This window comes from Cydia fagiglandana, chromosome 9 (genome assembly GCF_963556715.1).
Source record: "Cydia fagiglandana chromosome 9, ilCydFagi1.1, whole genome shotgun sequence".
In the NCBI taxonomy this organism is placed as follows: domain Eukaryota; kingdom Metazoa; phylum Arthropoda; class Insecta; order Lepidoptera; family Tortricidae; genus Cydia; species Cydia fagiglandana.
Genome location: NC_085940.1, coordinates 6,944,357 through 6,962,701, shown reverse-complemented (window position 1 = coordinate 6,962,701; position 18,345 = coordinate 6,944,357). Strand labels below are relative to the sequence as shown.

At 38.2% G+C, this 18,345-nt stretch overlaps 3 protein-coding genes across 3 annotated transcripts; 2 read left to right on the top strand and 1 right to left on the bottom strand.

Annotated features, from left to right (window-relative positions):
* The first annotated feature begins 1,736 nt into the window (after nt 1–1,736).
* LOC134667276 (uncharacterized) lies at nt 1,737–2,626 on the top strand. Its single transcript, XM_063524614.1, has 2 exons — nt 1,737–1,886; nt 2,167–2,626. The coding sequence occupies exons 1-2, from the start codon at nt 1,861–1,863 to the stop codon at nt 2,552–2,554; spliced, it is 414 nt and encodes a 137-aa protein (XP_063380684.1). The 5' UTR covers nt 1,737–1,860; the 3' UTR covers nt 2,555–2,626.
* Nucleotides 2,627–3,896: 1,270 nt separating this feature from the next.
* On the bottom strand, nt 3,897–5,289 carry LOC134667227 (histone H3.3A). Its single transcript, XM_063524553.1, has 3 exons — nt 5,130–5,289; nt 4,676–4,963; nt 3,897–4,459 (listed from the first exon to the last, which is right to left on the bottom strand). Exons 2-3 carry the CDS (start codon nt 4,955–4,957, stop codon nt 4,331–4,333), a joined length of 411 nt encoding a protein of 136 aa, XP_063380623.1. The 5' UTR covers nt 4,958–4,963; nt 5,130–5,289; the 3' UTR covers nt 3,897–4,330.
* Nucleotides 5,290–5,765: 476 nt separating this feature from the next.
* On the top strand, nt 5,766–16,746 carry LOC134667226 (RING finger protein unkempt). Its single transcript, XM_063524552.1, has 6 exons — nt 5,766–6,167; nt 6,270–6,479; nt 8,115–8,398; nt 9,132–9,232; nt 9,771–10,008; nt 10,403–16,746. Exons 1-6 carry the CDS (start codon nt 6,109–6,111, stop codon nt 11,464–11,466), a joined length of 1,956 nt encoding a protein of 651 aa, XP_063380622.1. The 5' UTR covers nt 5,766–6,108; the 3' UTR covers nt 11,467–16,746.
* Nucleotides 16,747–18,345: the final 1,599 nt, after the last annotated feature.

Genomic DNA, 18,345 nt, shown 5'->3' with positions numbered 1-18,345 from the left:
AGCAAATCTTGTCAGTAGCAAACGGCGGCAAATTTGAAAAATCGCGGGTTAGCAACACTGTGTTCGAATAATTCGAAAATCGCGTGTCATCTGTGTTTTATCTGTGGAATGTGGATCGTGAATGACAGCCATCATCTTGTTTGTTTACAAATGGTTTACAATGTTTAACTTCTGAATCGATTCTATTTCAAGAGATATTTCTGCTGTGTCACCATTAAATACCAATATATTAAACAAGACTGTGCTTAATTAAAGCTAAGGTGCCTACAATGCCTACAGTGCCAACTGAGAAATCTAATAAAATATGAAAATCCAGTATGACATCTACCTGCTGAAGCAATGATTTTATTCATACATTCTTGTCATTCTTGTTTAACGGCATAGTCCACTTACAATTTTATTTTGAGATCTTCAAATTAGTTAATCATTTTTATCAACATCACACACCGCTTTTAAATTGTCCGTCCATACGTATTAATAACAATTTCAAACATTTTCAATTATTTTCAATAGAGAATCCGCGAGTGACAATTTGAATTGACGTACGTGACAAGGCGCGCTCAGCGGAAAAAAAAATATTTGGTTCGATGTACATTGTACATTGCTGCTTTTCTTAGCGCAATACTACTCTTTGAGTGTTGCCCTACTTTAGTTTGCTTTACATTGCTACTGACAAGATTTGCTTGACGCACTATAGGTGTTCCGCAATAATTGAATTATATTATTATATTATAATATATTCATTATCCATTAGCATTTCAATAATGTTTATGTTTAACGAAGATATTGAAGCTTCAATTAATCGCTATTTCGTTCCGCTGTGTAGCGTTTATCGATATATAACATGATTAAAATCGACTTTTCACATCCCTACAAGAGCACACATATACGCTTTTACGCACACATACACAGGGTGGGCGCATCAAGAAAGGCAACACTTGATTTGAAGTCCGCCTTGTCAACAGTATGGTTGTCCTTTTTTGACAAACGGCATTTTAAAAGAGCGAGGTGAGAGAAATGATACTAGTTGCTGCGTCGTGAAAGAGAACAGAAAAGGTTGGGCCCTTGCTCCACACTCGCACACTTCACGGCGATTTCGCAGTTTGGTTTGCGGCAATATGGCGGAAAAGCATCAGCTGATCGAGTTTAACTGTTAGTTATCTATGGCATCATACGTGATTTAGCTGTTTTCCCATTTTGTTTTATTGTAAAACCGTAAAATATAGCTGCTTAGTATAATATAATCATAATATAATTCATATTTATCTTGCCACAGAGGAGCCAAAATATTGTGTAATGTGGAGTCTTGCAAGTTCGCGCTTCACGTCTCCTTTGACGCGGGCCGAAATACCGACAAAAAACGGAGAACAAGGCGCGAAGGCGTGAACAATCTGCGAAATCGACGCCACACTTGAGTTCGCGGCTTCGCCCGCGATTCACGCGCATAGTCTGGAGGGGGCTAAAGGACTGTCTCATTTCAAACATAGACAGAGAGAATCATTTATCTTTGTCTTACACTAGGACTAGAACCCAAAAGAAAAGGATGAGTATAGTTTTTTGTCCTTATTTACTGACAATTTGGTTTGAACAACTTCATAATGGTCAAAATTTTTCTTTTACAGAATTAAAAATGCGCTTCGATACTCGTTAGAAATGACTGCTAATTTGCGGAAAGATTAAAAAAAATACTGCAAAAGTTTACAGTTTCCAACATTATCCTCCGATTGTCCAGGAATCCACATAATAAAAAAATAAAAAAAAACATAAGTCAAATGACAGCTGTCAATCAATCCACAAAAAAAAATCGCATGGTTCTTTCTTTATTTATTTATAAAAGGATTGTTAAATTTATTCTTGAAAATGATTCGCTACTTTCGTCTTTTAAGGTAAATAATCATAATTTATATCGCCTTATGTTCATGTTATAGTTTAATGTTATGCAACTTAGGTCAGTAATGTTTTGTTTATGTTAACTTCCTTTCGGAAGATTTTGAATTTATCTTCTGTTATGATGATAATTTGTGTAATGCCTACGTGATTATAAATAGTTATTATTGTTGTTTACTCCTTTACGGACACGAAATATCGTCATCTCACTGATAGTACTGATTACAACACAAAATATATTTGTCATGGTACTTACAGACTTCTCATGTATTATTTCAGAGGTTGCATCCAGCAGCAGCGTTCAAGTAGGAGCTTTAGTTCTAAAATAGAAGCTAGCGAAAATGAACCCATCAAATTCACCACAAGTGCTGCCGCTCGTAAGAAGACCATTAGACCAGTTGCAGTAAAATATAAACCATCAGACATGCCATGGTACCAACCCTATTCCGTACTGGCTAGCGTAACTGTGTTCCTTATTTATTTCTGTGTGCTGAGAGAAGAGAGTGATGTAGATTTAGAATTTAATAAAACCCTTTACGATAGGATTAAGGGCTTGGAAAAGGAACAGTTGCTGCAGTCATATAGATATAATAATGAAAATGGCCTAAGTGTTGAGGCGATAGAGGAGAGGCTGAAACAGCTCGAGCTGGAGGAGGCCAAGGCATAAGTTAAGATTTAATTGTTGTGTAAATTATTTAATAGACTTAGTTTTTTTGTTGAAAGTAAATGTAATCAAATACCTGTTGTATTATTTGTGTGCATCTATTGTTGATTGCTGAATGTAAAAATATATACCCATTTGTCTTGTTTCAAAGTAGCAAAACAAAGTGCAACTCTTCAAAATTATTTTAATTTTATTCATATTAGGACCACTACATACCTCCAAACTGTCTAGCTCTAGTCCACCATTTTTCAAATTGAGTATAAATAATTGATACATTTAAAAAAAGAAACAACATGGGTCACATTTCACATTAAACTTAGGCATTCAGAAATATTGTCAGGTACGAGTAAAAATGGCAAAGAATTAAACTTCATGATTTTCAACACTATTCTTTTGTTTCATGTAAGCTGGCAAATATAAAGTTACCTCTTATAAAAATGGTACAGTTTATAAACAAAATGGGGGTAGTCAAATTTGTTGCCAGTAGTTAATTAGTAACAAAGGTATATAATTGTAATACTATATCCTCTCTGTTAGTAATTATTATTCAGGCCTTTAGCATCTTGACAGATGATTTATGCAGCATCTGTTAGCGAGGAACAACGTCTCTCGTGGCTGTATAAGCCAATGCGGGACCGGCATTTGCGACCGCATTTATGGCAGCTGAAGCAAGGAGTCATGTCGGCACTATCCGGCGGGTTGTGCCGCTTTGCGCGTTTTCGGGCAAGGTCTTGGAACCATGCGTATTATTATTACTATCAGTAGTTATAAGTACTGTAGGCTTTCGTCTTCAAGCATTTTTCCTAGCACTGACCTGCATTGCATTGTAATACAATACAATGAACATAGTTGTGCTAGCATATTCATTTTATAAAAAAACCTAATCAGCTGTGCAACCACTATCAATGCAACTTGCACCTGGCCAATTTCTATTGTTACAAGAGATGCAAAAAAGGTCAGTGATTACCCATTATTGTGCATAAAAATCAGGGTGACCCATGGTTGTTTCAAATATAAAATTAACTTTGATCAAGTTCTAATTTGATTCAGTTTGCTGGATTGCTCTTTTACTCTTATTGCTGATTGTTCAAGCAAGGTCATATTGTTATCTACCTACATCTTTCAATCTTGCTTGTTGAACTCAGGATAGGTTAGAGGGAGATAGAAATATCATTCATGTAGCTATGCATATCTAAACGGTTGGGAAGGTTGGCGTGGCTGGCCGCCATTTGTAAAAGCAATAGAATTTACAATAACAATGGGTAACTTGATACTCACCAATCTTTGTGCAGTTTAGGTTATAATAATTATAATATATATACAAAAATAAACCAATTAATAGATCTCTAATTATATTTAATCAACACCAAGTTTTCTCATTACACATACATTAAGTGCATCAAATTACTGCTATGAATTTTCATACTGTCTCAGCAACGACATTGCCTTTTACACTAATTAGAACTACAGTCACTAAAAATAAAACTACGACCTCGCACACAATACTGTAACCGTATCTTGCCCAAAATTATTAAGAAAAAATTACAATAAAATTGTAAACTCATTGTCGCTTAACATTACCCCAGTATCTAATGCGAACACATAGTTAACTTACACTATAAGAATGTATGTATAAAAAAATTCAGTTCTGCCACTTACAAATATAGTTATGAATGTTAATAAAAGACAAGTTACATGTGAGATGTTATAGAAAAATGTTATGGAATTTAATATTAATTGAATTACATATAAATTATAGTAAAGTACACTATGACTAATTTAAGCGCGTTCTCCGCGGATTCGTCGGGCCAGCTGGATGTCTTTAGGCATGATGGTCACACGTTTGGCATGGATGGCGCACAAGTTGGTGTCCTCAAACAGGCCGACGAGGTAAGCCTCACTCGCTTCCTGTAAAAAAGATATTGACATTTTAATAATAAATTGCGCAAGAGATGAAATATGACCACGTATTAGTCATACTGAGGAAATCCAATAAAAAAGAAATGTTTGAAATGTTATAGGTGTGGTTTTCATTTTGTCATGTTATTATACATTGAGACAAAAATAAGTTTTAAAATATTCAAAATAACACGTGTGTCAAGCTATTTATAATTGGAAACCCACCTGGAGAGCGCCAATGGCAGCAGACTGGAAACGGAGATCAGTCTTGAAATCTTGAGCAATTTCTCTCACGAGACGCTGGAAAGGCAACTTGCGGATCAGCAACTCGGTAGATTTCTGGTAACGACGGATTTCACGAAGAGCCACCGTACCGGGGCGGTAACGATGGGGCTTCTTGACTCCACCAGTGCTTGGCGCCGATTTACGCGCGGCTTTGGTAGCCAACTGTTTGCGAGGTGCCTTTCCTCCCGTGGATTTACGCGCAGTCTGCTTGGTACGTGCCATTTTTAACTAGAAAGAAAATAGTCGACGCTTAGAATATAACAATTTATTAATGGCATTATTGCATTGAGATAGGGCACTATTAGAGATCGCAAAAGTGTCCCAAAATGAACTTTTCAAGAATAAATTTTATTGTTAAATCAATAATTGCAAAGTATTGAACTATTTAACTTACCTTTTAAGATAATTTGCGAGGATTGGACGAGGTTAAACACAATTTACACACAGAGCTTCACAACAATGATCATATGCTCAAAATGGCGCCGAGAGAATGGCGGGTTAACGTTCAGTGACGCTAGTTCAATGATCCTCGATTGGTTGCCCTCGCAACGATTCTCCGCTTGTGATTCGTCAAAATGTAAGCTCTCTGATTGGTTAGCCCTAAAGCAGCTTGTGTAATTATTTATTATTGGTTTATCCTGTTCAAAATGTTAACAGCTTAAAAAATATATATGTTTTTGTATATTATTTGGTTGTTTTATGCTTATTATTTCTAAATTAACTTTGACTAAATTATGTTTTATAATAATATGTTTCGGTCAGAAATTAAACTGTAACATTTTCTCGATAACATTTTCATTCAATTGCATTTTTCCGAATAATTAGTGTTTTCATTTCTTGGTGTTTCTGTAGAAATCAACCGAAATAATAAAAAAGTGCCCATTTTGGGACCTCCATACATTTTTAAAATTTTATTTGTAAGAAGTTCAAAAGAAGTTTCTTTTCTTCAAAAGTATTCGTAACAATATTATGGTAAACTTTTTTGGGTCTAAACAAACAACACTGGCCTATTTTTTGTTTCGGTCTAACTAGTATATAAAGCTTGTAGAGAAAAAGAGATGTACATAGAAAACATTTGCTGTGACAGTTCAGTAATCTGTCAAAAATAGTTTGCGTTTAGTTTATTAATTTTCTTTTGTTCGATGTTCAGCTTTCCTTTGACTTATCGCATTACAAGATATTTAAGTTCAAGGCCATTAGAAACTAATGGCGTGTATCTTTCTTGATAATAATTATATTAAATTAATCCTATGTTTACAATTTGTGCCTTTCCAAAATATTTTGCATCACGTGATCTTATTGAATTTTAATTGGTTGTCGGTGAGCGTGCCCTGCGCGACGCGAGAGGCGCAACGCAATAATAGTTTTCCAAAATGCCGTCGGAATCGAAGCCTTTGTTGACAGCTCAAACAGAAAAACCAAATCATTATAAGTAAGTTCCGTAATAAAATGATAGTTTTTGTGAAGTGAAAGTGCGATAAACGTAGTTTTTAGTGGTGTGCCATTCACTCAGCCCCGTGGTCTATTCTTGCAGATATCTAAAGGAATTCCGAGTCGAGCAGTGTCCGTCTTTCTTACAACACAAATGTACACAACACAGGCCTTTCACATGTTTTCATTGGCATTTCAATAACCAGAGAAGAAGAAGACCCGTTAGAAAAAGAGATGGATCCTTCAATTATAGCGCAGATAACTACTGTACCAAATATAATGAGACCTCGGGTATTTGCGAGGATGGGGACGAGTGAGTATTGCTGTCATTGCTTTGTTTTCGACGATCGCCTTGCTTCCGTGGCATCAGATAACTCGTAGCTACGTAAACTTGTGAAAAATGCGATTTTAAAATAAAATTACATGACAGTGCAAGTGAAAATGTCGTAAATTGCGATAAAAAACTTGTTTACCAATAGTAAATTATTATGCTACCTGTTTTAGAAGGTGGCCATGCGTCATACGTGTAGGCTGTTGGGGCTACATCTAGTTTTGGCTGGGTTATGCAAGCCCATTGTTCAATATAAAAGCTGTTTTCGCTAATCCTTTGACATTTTGGTGTTTTTGCCAATGAAATGAGTATTTATTTGTATTAGACATGATAAATATGAGATAAACACTTTGTTTTCTTGTTTATTTGCCCTGTAAAAGTACTGTACATGATGTTATGAAAGAGATTATTGACCTTTTCGTTGGTTTTCTTTGTTGTTATTGAGAGGAAATGTGAAAGTTGCTTTGGACTTAATCATTCCAATTGGATGTAAGAACCTTGATTACAGCGTACACAAAACATGACAATTAGCTGGTTACTGATGTTTGTTCAAGTGTTAGCAATTAAACAGTCTATCCTCCTAAGGACCAAGGCCCTACCTATAGTACTTATTCAGTTCAATGAAATTTAAATTATATTCGATAGGAACAGAGTTGCTTATGCTTTGTTTCGTTCAGTTTTTTAATAAATAAAATAAATTATTTAATAACGCAAAATCAACTCTATTTCCTACAATGTAGGTTCAAATTTCTGTGGCTAATTTTGCATTTTTCATTTGTATGGCTGGGCCTTAGGAGGTTAAGTAACCTGAACAACAGTTTTATTGATACACCAGACATGTTTTAATGAATACTGAAAACTGGGAACATGTTAAATGATGATTTAAGATTAATTGTAATTTTTGATTCAAATTTTGCATTGCGGTAACTTTTAATGTGAGGTAATTTTTAGGGTTCCGTACCCAAAGGGTAAACCGGGACCCTATTACTAAGACTTCGCTATCCGTCCGTCCGTCCGTCCATCCGTCTGTCTGTCACCAGGCTGTATCTCATGAACCGTGATAGCTAGACAGTTGAAATTTTCACAGATGATGTATTTCTGTTGCCGCTATAACAACGAATAGTAAAAACAGAATAAAATAAAGATTTAAATGGGGCTCCCATACAACAAACGTGATTTTTGACCAAAGTTAAGCAACGTCGGGAGTGGTCAGTACTTGGATGGGTGACCGTTTTCTTTTTGCATTTTTTTCCTTTTTTTTTTTTGCTTTATGGTATGGAACCCTTCGTGCGCGAGTCCGACTCGTACTTGCCCGGTTTTTTAAAGTCGCATATCCCTACACTTGTGACACTTTATTCTTTCTATGTATATCTATTGTCTGTGTTTATGAATATTAAACTACTCTATTCTATTCTACTACGCCTTATAAAACAAAGTCCCCTGCCACACCTGTCTGTTTGTGATAAACTGAAAAGTCAAAGACACGTCTCCACTGACCGACCTGCGCATGTGGCAATTTCCTCGCTAGGGGGCTCATTCTGTGTGGTGGGTCCTATTTAAGATTTAGTAGCAAGGCCCATGGTCCTATCCACAGTATTAATCTTACCATTCCCACAGATGCCCCTACCTCCACCGCACCGCGGGCGACACCGAGCGCCGCTACCACCTCCGGTACTACAAAACTTGCATGTGCGTGCATGACACGGACGCACGCGGGCTCTGTACTAAGAACGGCGCGCACTGCGCCTTCGCTCACGGCGCGCCGGACCTCCGGCCGCCGGTCCTCGATGTTAGGGAGCTCCAGGCTATGGAGAACCCGGACCAGGCGGATGGGGACGCCGCCGCGCCTAATGCTTTAGATAGGGAACGGAATTTGATGAATGAAGATCCTAAATGGCAAGGTAATTTGTTGTTATGTAGTCATAGGGCCAGTTGCACTAACCATATTTGACAGACAGAAACAGAAGAACTATGAAAATTACTGTACAATAAAATTTCGCGAACGCTTTAACAGTGACAGACAGTTTGGTGCAACCAACCCCTAGGCTAGTTAGCAGTTGTTAAACTTATCCTCTTGAACAAGTGATACAGTTGGTGCCCTAACATTAATATCCTCTTTTCTGTATACAATTATTATGGTGACATGGGTACTTAAATTGGGGCACCTATATCTGTAACATTTTGTAAAAAGACTTACATTATTTAAACATATAACTTTAATTCTTTGAATTTTTATAAAATTATAACAGATCTTACATCCATGTAACTAGAAACTACATTAAACCATGTCAATGAATAAATAAAGTCTACCTGGAAGAACAATTATTTATACAATGAAGAATGAATCATAACTTTGGTTCTCATCATGATTATTCATTTAAATTAAACGATGGGAAGGACTGCTTAATTTATGTATTTAGTAAAATAACTTGTTTAAAACCCTGTGACTGCTAAAAACGTCAACTGACGCGCGCGGATTCAGCCCAATATCAACATTATCAGCCTTTGTGCATTCTAATAAGGTTCACGATGACGCGCCGCGCATTACAGGCATGGCATTCAAAGTGTTAAGGCATATATAATTGAACATGTTTATTTCTATTTTCAATTATAACGGAATAATTATTGTTTCAGATACGAATTACGTGTTATCATCATATAAAACGGAGCCATGTAAAAGACCTCCTAGGTTATGTAGACAAGGGTATGCCTGCCCACAATATCACAATAGTAAGGTAAATGAAACTAGAATTATAAAGTTAGAAGTAGTTATTCTCAGTATAGAGAGTAAACATGAATAAACAATATTTTGCCTTCTTTACTTATGAAAATGTTTGCTAGTAATATCCTTACGCTCTGTATTTCTTATTTATTTTTCCTCATTAATTAATTCATTATATTTATTAATATATTAATGGATAAATATTGTAATTATAAGAATGACTGAGTCAACTTTGTAAACTGATATCTTAGTATCTTTTATATCAATCTAACACAAGTAAATACATAAAATGTCCAGAAGTTCTTTTAAGATATAGATAACAAATCAAGTGTTCATATAATTTTGTCACTATTCATCTATATTTAGTAATAAAATGTCACGTTATCTATGAGAAGGGACTTTATTGTCGATGGCGCTTACGCCATTACTCACACATACCGTGCGGTGTAAGCGCCATCGACAATCAGGTCCCTTTTCATAGATAATGCCCCAAATGTTGTTAGAGCCTACATCTTTAAAAAAAAATTGCAACTTTTACAATATTTTTCCAGGATAAACGCAGATCACCGCGCAAGTACAAATACCGGAGCACCCCGTGCCCCAACGTGAAGCACGGCGAGGAGTGGGGCGAGCCGAGCAACTGCGAGGCCGGCGAGGCGTGCGGGTACTGCCACACCCGCACCGAGCAGCAGTTCCACCCGGAGATATACAAGAGCACCAAGTGCAACGATGTGCAGCAGGCCGGCTACTGCCCTAGGGGACTGTTCTGTGCCTTTGCGCATGTTGAACGTAAGTACTTATCTAAAGGGGCCCACAGATTTATTTTTCTTTTTTTTTGTGGCTTTCCTCTCTTGTATTGGCAGGAGGGATTTTGCCAGTGATGACGTTTTAAGAGGCCGATATGGTACGGCGGACTGGTAATCAGCAGGCCCCTTTATGCTATTTGCTATCACGGCTGCGCTCTCAAGGTACTGCCACACCCCCACCAACCAGTTCTACCTCTGACCTTTAAACCTAGGGTTATCAAGGTCTTATTGAGAGTAGTCGGGTTTATGTTTTTGTTTACTTTAGGGCAGGGGCGAGACACAACTTTCAATAAATTCTTTGGTATAAGTCGCGGTTAGCGAGCGTAGCCGAAGTTTTTTTAAGAAATATGTAGTTCACATTAGTTTGTAATTTGCAGCGGAAGATCTGACAGCGGCGCGCGAACTGGCCGCTCCACTAGAATGCGGCACCAACCTGGCGGAGCTGCTCTCGTCCGCGCTGCCCGACGCCAAGCCCGAGCTGCTGCTGCCCGCGTCGCCGCCCGCGCCCGCGCCGCACACCAACGGCAGCGGCGACTCCGAGTGCGCCAGCACCTCCAGCGGCTCCAGCCAGGGCCGCGCCGTCGGCCCCAGGCCCCAGGACCCCAAGCCGCCCCAACATAATGTCTGGGCTCAACGGAGCGCGTTCGACGCGACAGTTTTACAGGAAGTCGTCGGGAACGCCCTCGACGATTTGCATCTAGACGATCCGCTGTCGCTAGTCGCCGCTTTAGATAGGGATTTAGCCGACGGGGAATCGATGCTGGCCCCGTCGGCGCCGGTTAATATTCCGCGCGGCGCACATCCTCCGTTACGCGCCTTCAGTCCACCCTCCGCCGGCTCCCCGCTGCCGCCTTTCCTCCGCTACGCGCACGATACCTTCAACTCGCACGCGACTTTAAAAACTGGAAGCTACGGCGGGAGCGGCTTCGAGTTCGCGGCGACCTCGCCGAGCGCACCCGGCGAGATATCTCGCCTGAGAGAGGAGGTGGTGGCCTCGCGGGCCGCCGCTCTACGTTGGGACGAGCGTATAGCGCAGGCGAGGTCCGCCTGCGGCGCTTGGCAGAGGGAGGCCGACGAGGCAGTCCGAGCGGCACAAGTTGCGGAGCGACAAAGGGATGAAGCGGTCGCGCGAGCTCACAATTTGCGTAGAGAGTTGGAGGCCGCTCGCGCCGCCGGGGCCGCCGGAGGCGCCTCGCGCGCTCGGGAGCTCCGGACTCTCCCTCTAGGCACTCTAAAACAACTTCAAGCGGCCGCTAGAGCGGAGTTAGAGGAGATCGAAAAGGTTTTATATCTAGAAACGGCGACCAAATGTATGGCGTGCGAGGAGCGCCCGCGCGCGGTGACGCTGGCGCCGTGCAACCACTACGTGCTGTGCGACAACTGCGCGCGCGCCGCCGACGAGTGCCCCTACTGCCAGACGCCCGTGCAGCGTCACCAGTAGTTTCACTACTTGAATCGCATTGTTCTATCATGAAGCATGTAAGTCATTTCCGTTTAAATCTAAATACAAGTTACAACACAATACAAAACAGAAAGCTTACTTTAAGCTTTGTGTATTGCATACGCATTAATAAGGGCACACGATCGTTCTTGATCGACAGCTAGCGACAACTTTAGGCGTCGATGATGTTTGAAGAAAATAAAATGTATCTTTTTCTGTTATAATAAACGTTAGGCCTACAATTATAAAACAAGTACCAAATAATAATTCACGTTTTGGTGTTTCGTCGTGTGATATAATATACATCTAGCAAGATTTTTTTTTTATATATACGAAGAAGCTCAAGTATTTTGATAGTTCATTGCGATTCAATTATAAATTTGGGCCGATATTACTATACCATATATTACGAGAACGTATATATATTCATTTGATACGTCAAATATATTCTTTACACATGACTTAACAAATTTATATAGACAATTCAGTAGATTTACTGAAAATCAAGTTTTACTACGAATTTTTTATCCATAATTAAATTATATGGCAACATAATATCGGTCCCTAGTTGACGACCGAGCTCTACCTATGAAATTTACTTGGCTATTAAACAAATAATGATTGTCTAAATTATGAGATGCATATTTTGAAATGGATGTAAGTGTAGGTATATATACAGGTAGACCACGGTCGTCGACTGAGTGCTCTCTACTCGTGTAGTCTTTCGAATAACACCCGTCGGTGCGACAGATACTTTCCTTGATATTTTTATATATGGGTAGATTGGGGTGTAACGTGTTATATCACTTGATAATAATGATAGAATATTTAATTTTAGTAAAGAGCAAGACTTATTCTAATAAATTTATCGAATGAATTTATAATACATGGACTAGGGTTTCTCAAATTAACTGCCAACGTCATTTCATAGTATATTATGTATCCCCGGAGAGTGGAGTTTCCTTAGTATCTACATATTACTACTGGAATCATACTAATATCCTCTTCTTACTTCTTAGTAACCACAGATTATGCGCAGTGTCAGAATAGGAGGCATCTCACATGACGAGTCGCCTTTTTGTAGTTATATTATTTATTATATAGTCGCACTTCAGCATCGAATTGATGTTGAATGCGGTGGCTACGCAACAACACTACCTTTAAAGGGTTCTTTACCCGTTGTCTCTCAAAATTGTCACGCGTTTTAATCTATTCGGTTTCCTAAACGCGCGACTGTGTCGCTTGAAAAAGTCGATGTGTTCTAACTGACCTTAATGAATCATCCGGCAGAACACGATTCATTGACACCTATTACCTATTCTCATTCGTATAACAATTCTTCAAACATCTTGAGAAAGTCAAGATATTTTTCAACGTATAGACATTATTTAGTGCATGGTTTACACAGTAGAGATTTATAATGTTACAAGATAAAATAATATGCTTTTGATGTTATTTCGTTTAGATCATTACTAGTGGAGTTGTTGCTTTTACTGAACATACACATATTATAGGCATTTAACGAGGTTTTATAGGTCGACGCCTGGCCATGCTTTCACCAAATATCGGACGGTAATGGATAAAATTATAGTGTATTGCAAAATTAAAGATTTGAATCTGAAAAATAAAGATATTGGTGGAAGCACGCCCAAGACAACTAGAATTTATATAATAATTGAAGAATATTAAAAGTAGTTTTTAGTTTTATAACGATATTCAAACATAAATTTGCATGTTCATTAGGATATCTAGTAGTTATAAAATCATCAACAATCTGAGAGTTGTTAATTTTTTCTACATTTTTTAAAATCGTATATATGTAAGTGATTAAAGTGTGACTGCAATTTGCTTCCTGGAGGTTTTCGGCACAATTGTTTGCGCGCTGGCGGACCAATCTTAGATCGTACATCGGCCAATGGTCGGCGAAACGGCGTTCTAGTAGCGATGTTAGCGACACTTGTACTACGCATACTTTGAAAATAATTTCAAGTATGGCAACATATTTTGGGGTACATGAATGTTAGAAACTTTAAGCAGAAAAATCACTAATACAACGCTAGTTCGGTCGACCTGCTCCCTGCGTCCCGTTGCCTGCACAGGCTGGCTCGGTATTTGTAATTTACCTATTAAACTTAAGCCAAGTTGAAAGTTTTCAATGAATGTCATATATTTATAACCCGATTTTTTAGGTTTACCCCGAGTTTGGAAATATATTAGTTTGAATGTTCAACTACCGAGCCGCCCCAAAAGCTTGCTGACGCAAAGGAGGGTACTAGCGAGTTTACTGCCCGGGCCTTTCCCGCGTGCATTATATGCGAATAGTAGGTATAGTGCATTTTATGTTAACATTCCTAATTAACTGTTAGAAGTTACAGTTACTTTTTTATTTCTCTATCGGTGTGGGTACGCATTTAGTTTTAATCATTGCGTTTAACGAGTAAATAATAAAAACTGTTAGTCTCTGTAGAGAGTTGCGTTACCCAACTTTGTTGTAGATGTCACTTCATGAGCCAGGTATCTTCGTGATCTCACGAAGTGACACCATTAACATCAAAGATGTGAAGTGCCACTTTGTATATAAGTTACCAGTCTTCATTATTTATTTGTCTCTGGTTTTTGTGTTCGATTTCAAGTTTCGAGTACCGTCTTTTGGGTCAAACGATTCAGCAGATGTATATTTGGCTACGAACGGTACGGACATGTACGCTAACGATTTACTACACTATACTACATTATACAAACGCATTTTATATAAAAGTTTATTTCGATTTTAGTACATTATAAAATATTTATATATTTTGAAAATCTTGAAAGTTTTGTATCGGTATATTATAACAAATTTAACCTAGGCGTATGGATTAGATGTAAGTAGTGTTTTCAAATTGTAATGGACATTATTTTTAAGTGTGTAGTTGCGAGCCGTCGTGTATCTTAAGCAATATGACCACAGCCGCCTTTACTCAAATATATAACATATATATAAACATATAGTATGTCGACACGGTACATTTTGGTGTGGAGTGTTCAAATAAAGAGTTGGCGTGATTTTCTCTAAAATTGGTGTGTTATAAATGTCAAAGGCCGCTATGTGCATATCGGCCGCACGCGGGCGACGCGCGACAGCAAATACTCAGACAGTCGTACGTGCGCGGCAGGCCTAAATCGTCACAAATAAATTATTCATTGGTCGAGTCTCAAAATTCGTGTGAAATCACACTGGTGTCGTAATTGTCGGTACAGAATGTCCTGTGTGGCCATAGAATATAGTATTCTAGCTTATTAGCTATTTGTATTTCTAATGGTTTAAAAATTTAGATAGTATTAGAGTCACACTTATTTTTATATAGAGTCTTTATCACATGGAGAGAGTACTTTTCATTATTGAAATTTGAATATTTATATGGTACAATTGGTCTAACAGAAATATCCAGTAAATTACAGTATTTGAAGAGACGCTGCGTGTCTGCCGACAAGTAACTAAATTATTACAAAACGTGGTCTATGTTAATTGAATCGTCATCCAAATTGTAATGGAGGTTCCACTAAGAGAGACCCCCACACTAGCGTCTCTCGAGTGTCGGCGTCTAGTCAGCTTTATGGCAGGGGCCTGTTTCTCAAAAGCTTGTAACTTGTAATACAAGTCGAAGTCCCTCTCTAACAAAAGCTGTCAAAAAGTGACATCCGTGCCCTGTTTATCAAAGGCTTGTAACTTGTAATACAAGTGGAAGTCCCTTTCTAACAAAAGCTATCAAAAAGGGACTTCCACTTGTATTACAAGTTACAAGCATTTGATAAACAGGGCACAGATCGTATTACAAGTTACAAGCTTTTGAGAAACGGGCCCCTGTGCCCTGTTTATCAAAAGCTTGTAATTTGTAATACAAGTTGAAGTCCCTTTTTGACCCCTTTTGTTAGAAAGGGACTTCCACTCGTATTACAAGTTACAAGCTTTTGAGAAACGGGCCCCTGGTGTCCGACGCAACGTTGGCGCAACTGCGCAACGACACCATTTTTCATTAGACGCCGAAACTCAAAAGTCGCAAGCGTGGGGTCTCCCTAACTACATGGCTTTATTGTCGACAGTAGAACAAACTTCGAGACAGAAATCCTCAAATTTTCTGTATAACTTTTGTTCACTGAAAGAGTTGAGGATCTGATCATGTTTTTCTGTTCTTACCTATTGTACAGTGCTGGGGGTCTGTCACGAACTTCGTTTTTTGAATGGCATCTTTGTTACCCGTTTCTTACCTTAGGACACTTACCTTATGGTAGTTATGGTTTTTCCACAGAACGGACATATTTTAAGTTTGCAAAGTTTGATGTATACACACTGTTTAGAAAAATGTCGGTAGAACGTAGCGTCATTCTCGAATAATGTGCAATATATTCAAAATTGCTTATTTGTCAATAAAGCATCACCTGTGTGTGTAGATGCGCGGCGTGGTTGTTGTGTTATCCATTTATATTCGTTTGTAAGCATTAATTTTACGTTCACAGGGGTAAATAAACTGAATAGAATGACAGTGTCGCATAGTCTCGCTATGAGATCTACTAGCGCATGATGCCTTCTTGCATTTCACTGGCCATTCGTCGTTCGGTGACGCTTAGAAAAACCTCGCACTTATAATGGTGCAGTGCAATCTAATCTTGGGCCCGTTTCACCAGAGCTTGTAACTTGTAATACAAGAGGATGTCACTCTTGGTCAGCTTTTGTTAGAAAGGGACTTCCACTTGTATTACAGGTTACAAACTTTTTAAAAACGGGCCCCTTAACACCACGGTTGTATGGAACTGCCACTCTGTTCCGTTTTGTTACTCCTGTGCTTATATTCCGTTTTTACTGCATTTTGCATTAGTTAACTATTTAGATACAATTCTTGTTTAAATCTAGCTTGCAAGTATGTCGCGTACGCATAATAATTAATAACAACCCCTTTTTATATGTTCTTATTAATATAATATTTTTTTCAATTATTTAATCTTTAGGTAGGTAGCTCCAACAAATTCTTTAAAATTATTATTGTTAAATTAGAAATAGATAATATTGTAGTAGAAAACAAATTGCGATTCTCACGCTGAAGAAGATCAAATGAATTATGTTTTCATTTTTTTATATTTATTATTCTAACTGCGGAACATGCATTCAGGCTTCGTCATAGTATTTTATAATCAAATAATTTTCAAATCCATGTGATACATATGTGTAACAGAGATGTGAAGATTATAATTATTATTACTAGGTAGGTAGGTTTAATAAATTTTCAATTCCATTCAATAAAATAGTGTTTTATTTGTGAAACTCCACAACATAATCCTCGATTAGCTACATTCTATAAGGTGCATTAGGTTCAGCCAGCAGAGGTTTTGGAAAATAATAGCATAGCGAGGGGCCTTAATACTACGGAGGCGACAGCGAAACACAATAACCGTAACTATATTATAGGTAATAATAGGTCTTATACAGGGTGTTTGGTACATCGTTTGCCAAATTAAAACGGCAGATAGGTTGACTCATTTGCTATCTTCCCAGGCCTAGAAATTTTGTGGCATTTTCTGACAAGTAGGTGGCGTTATACTTTTCCTTTGTTGTCCTTTTCATTGCCTATAGGTAATCGAAGGTACGTAGGTGTATTATTTACTCTGAAATAAAACGATACACATTTTTTCAACGCTTTATTAAATAAAAATCTCACAACATTGCATTTATTAAACAATGAATGCCACAAGGCAAAAAACCACCACTTATCACCCACATACCTCTCTTTTATACTATACAAGGATGAGTGAGAGAGATCATAGTTGTGTCGGTGATAAATGATAGTGTACAGTCAACTGTAAATATATGTGTGTAGCCAAGTTACTCAAAAATGGGGCATTATCTATGAAAAGGGACCTTATTGTCGATGGCGCATACGCCGCACAGCGTCGCGCGGCGTTGTATTTATATCGGAACATCGTTAGCAGTGGCGTAAGCGCCATCGACAATAAGGTCCCTTTTCATAGATAACGTCACAAATATGTCCCATAGTTCTTAATTCGCTGACATAAGAGCTTTTGAGATGATTTGTGCACCAATTTTTTTTTTTTTTTTTTTTTATTATGAATGGGCTACAGTTTACAGTTGACTGTACTTGGTACAGCGATAGCGTATTTGTAAAAATGTAGGCGTTCATGAAAAAATACTGGTAAGTTCGGGGGGACGGATTGTTAAAACAAAAGATGGCCGGGGCAGAAATTAACACATTATTATAACTCCAATGTTCGACTTGACGTTTATTAACCATATAGGCATAAGGGATTAAGGGTGTCAGGAATTATGCAAAATTAAACCCTATCTCTTTGAAATAAAGTTCAAAATCAGGTGGGAAATGTATTCCCTCTACCACCAACTTGAAGTTTTTCAATGGGAAACGTTAGTAAAAGCTTATTGTAGATGGCGTGTCAAGCGCTTGGTCATTCCCAATTAGAGAATTCGACAGTTACATGTATAGTTCCGTGCCCCATTGTCGTTAAAGCCATTTTACGATGTTGTTATTGTTATAATTTTAAACATACTTTGTGACAAAAAGTAGGCACATCCAGTTAATAAGTAATTTATATGAGAGTATCACGATTATTTCATAAAACAAACATGGTGTGCTCTTAAAACTAACATATGAAGACAAGACTTAAGACTAGGTGTAAATTAATGAGCAAAATCGAGTGGGCTAAGGCCATCGTGAGTGAGGGAGACGGGAGAACTTGATGGTCCCTCTCTTACCGAGTATCACGCGTATCATGTGAACTAGTTATAGGATTGAGCTTCCATTATACATGGTTATACAAATATACAGAGTGTATTGGTTTCGTTCATGCGACATGCTCGGTAATTATTGGGAA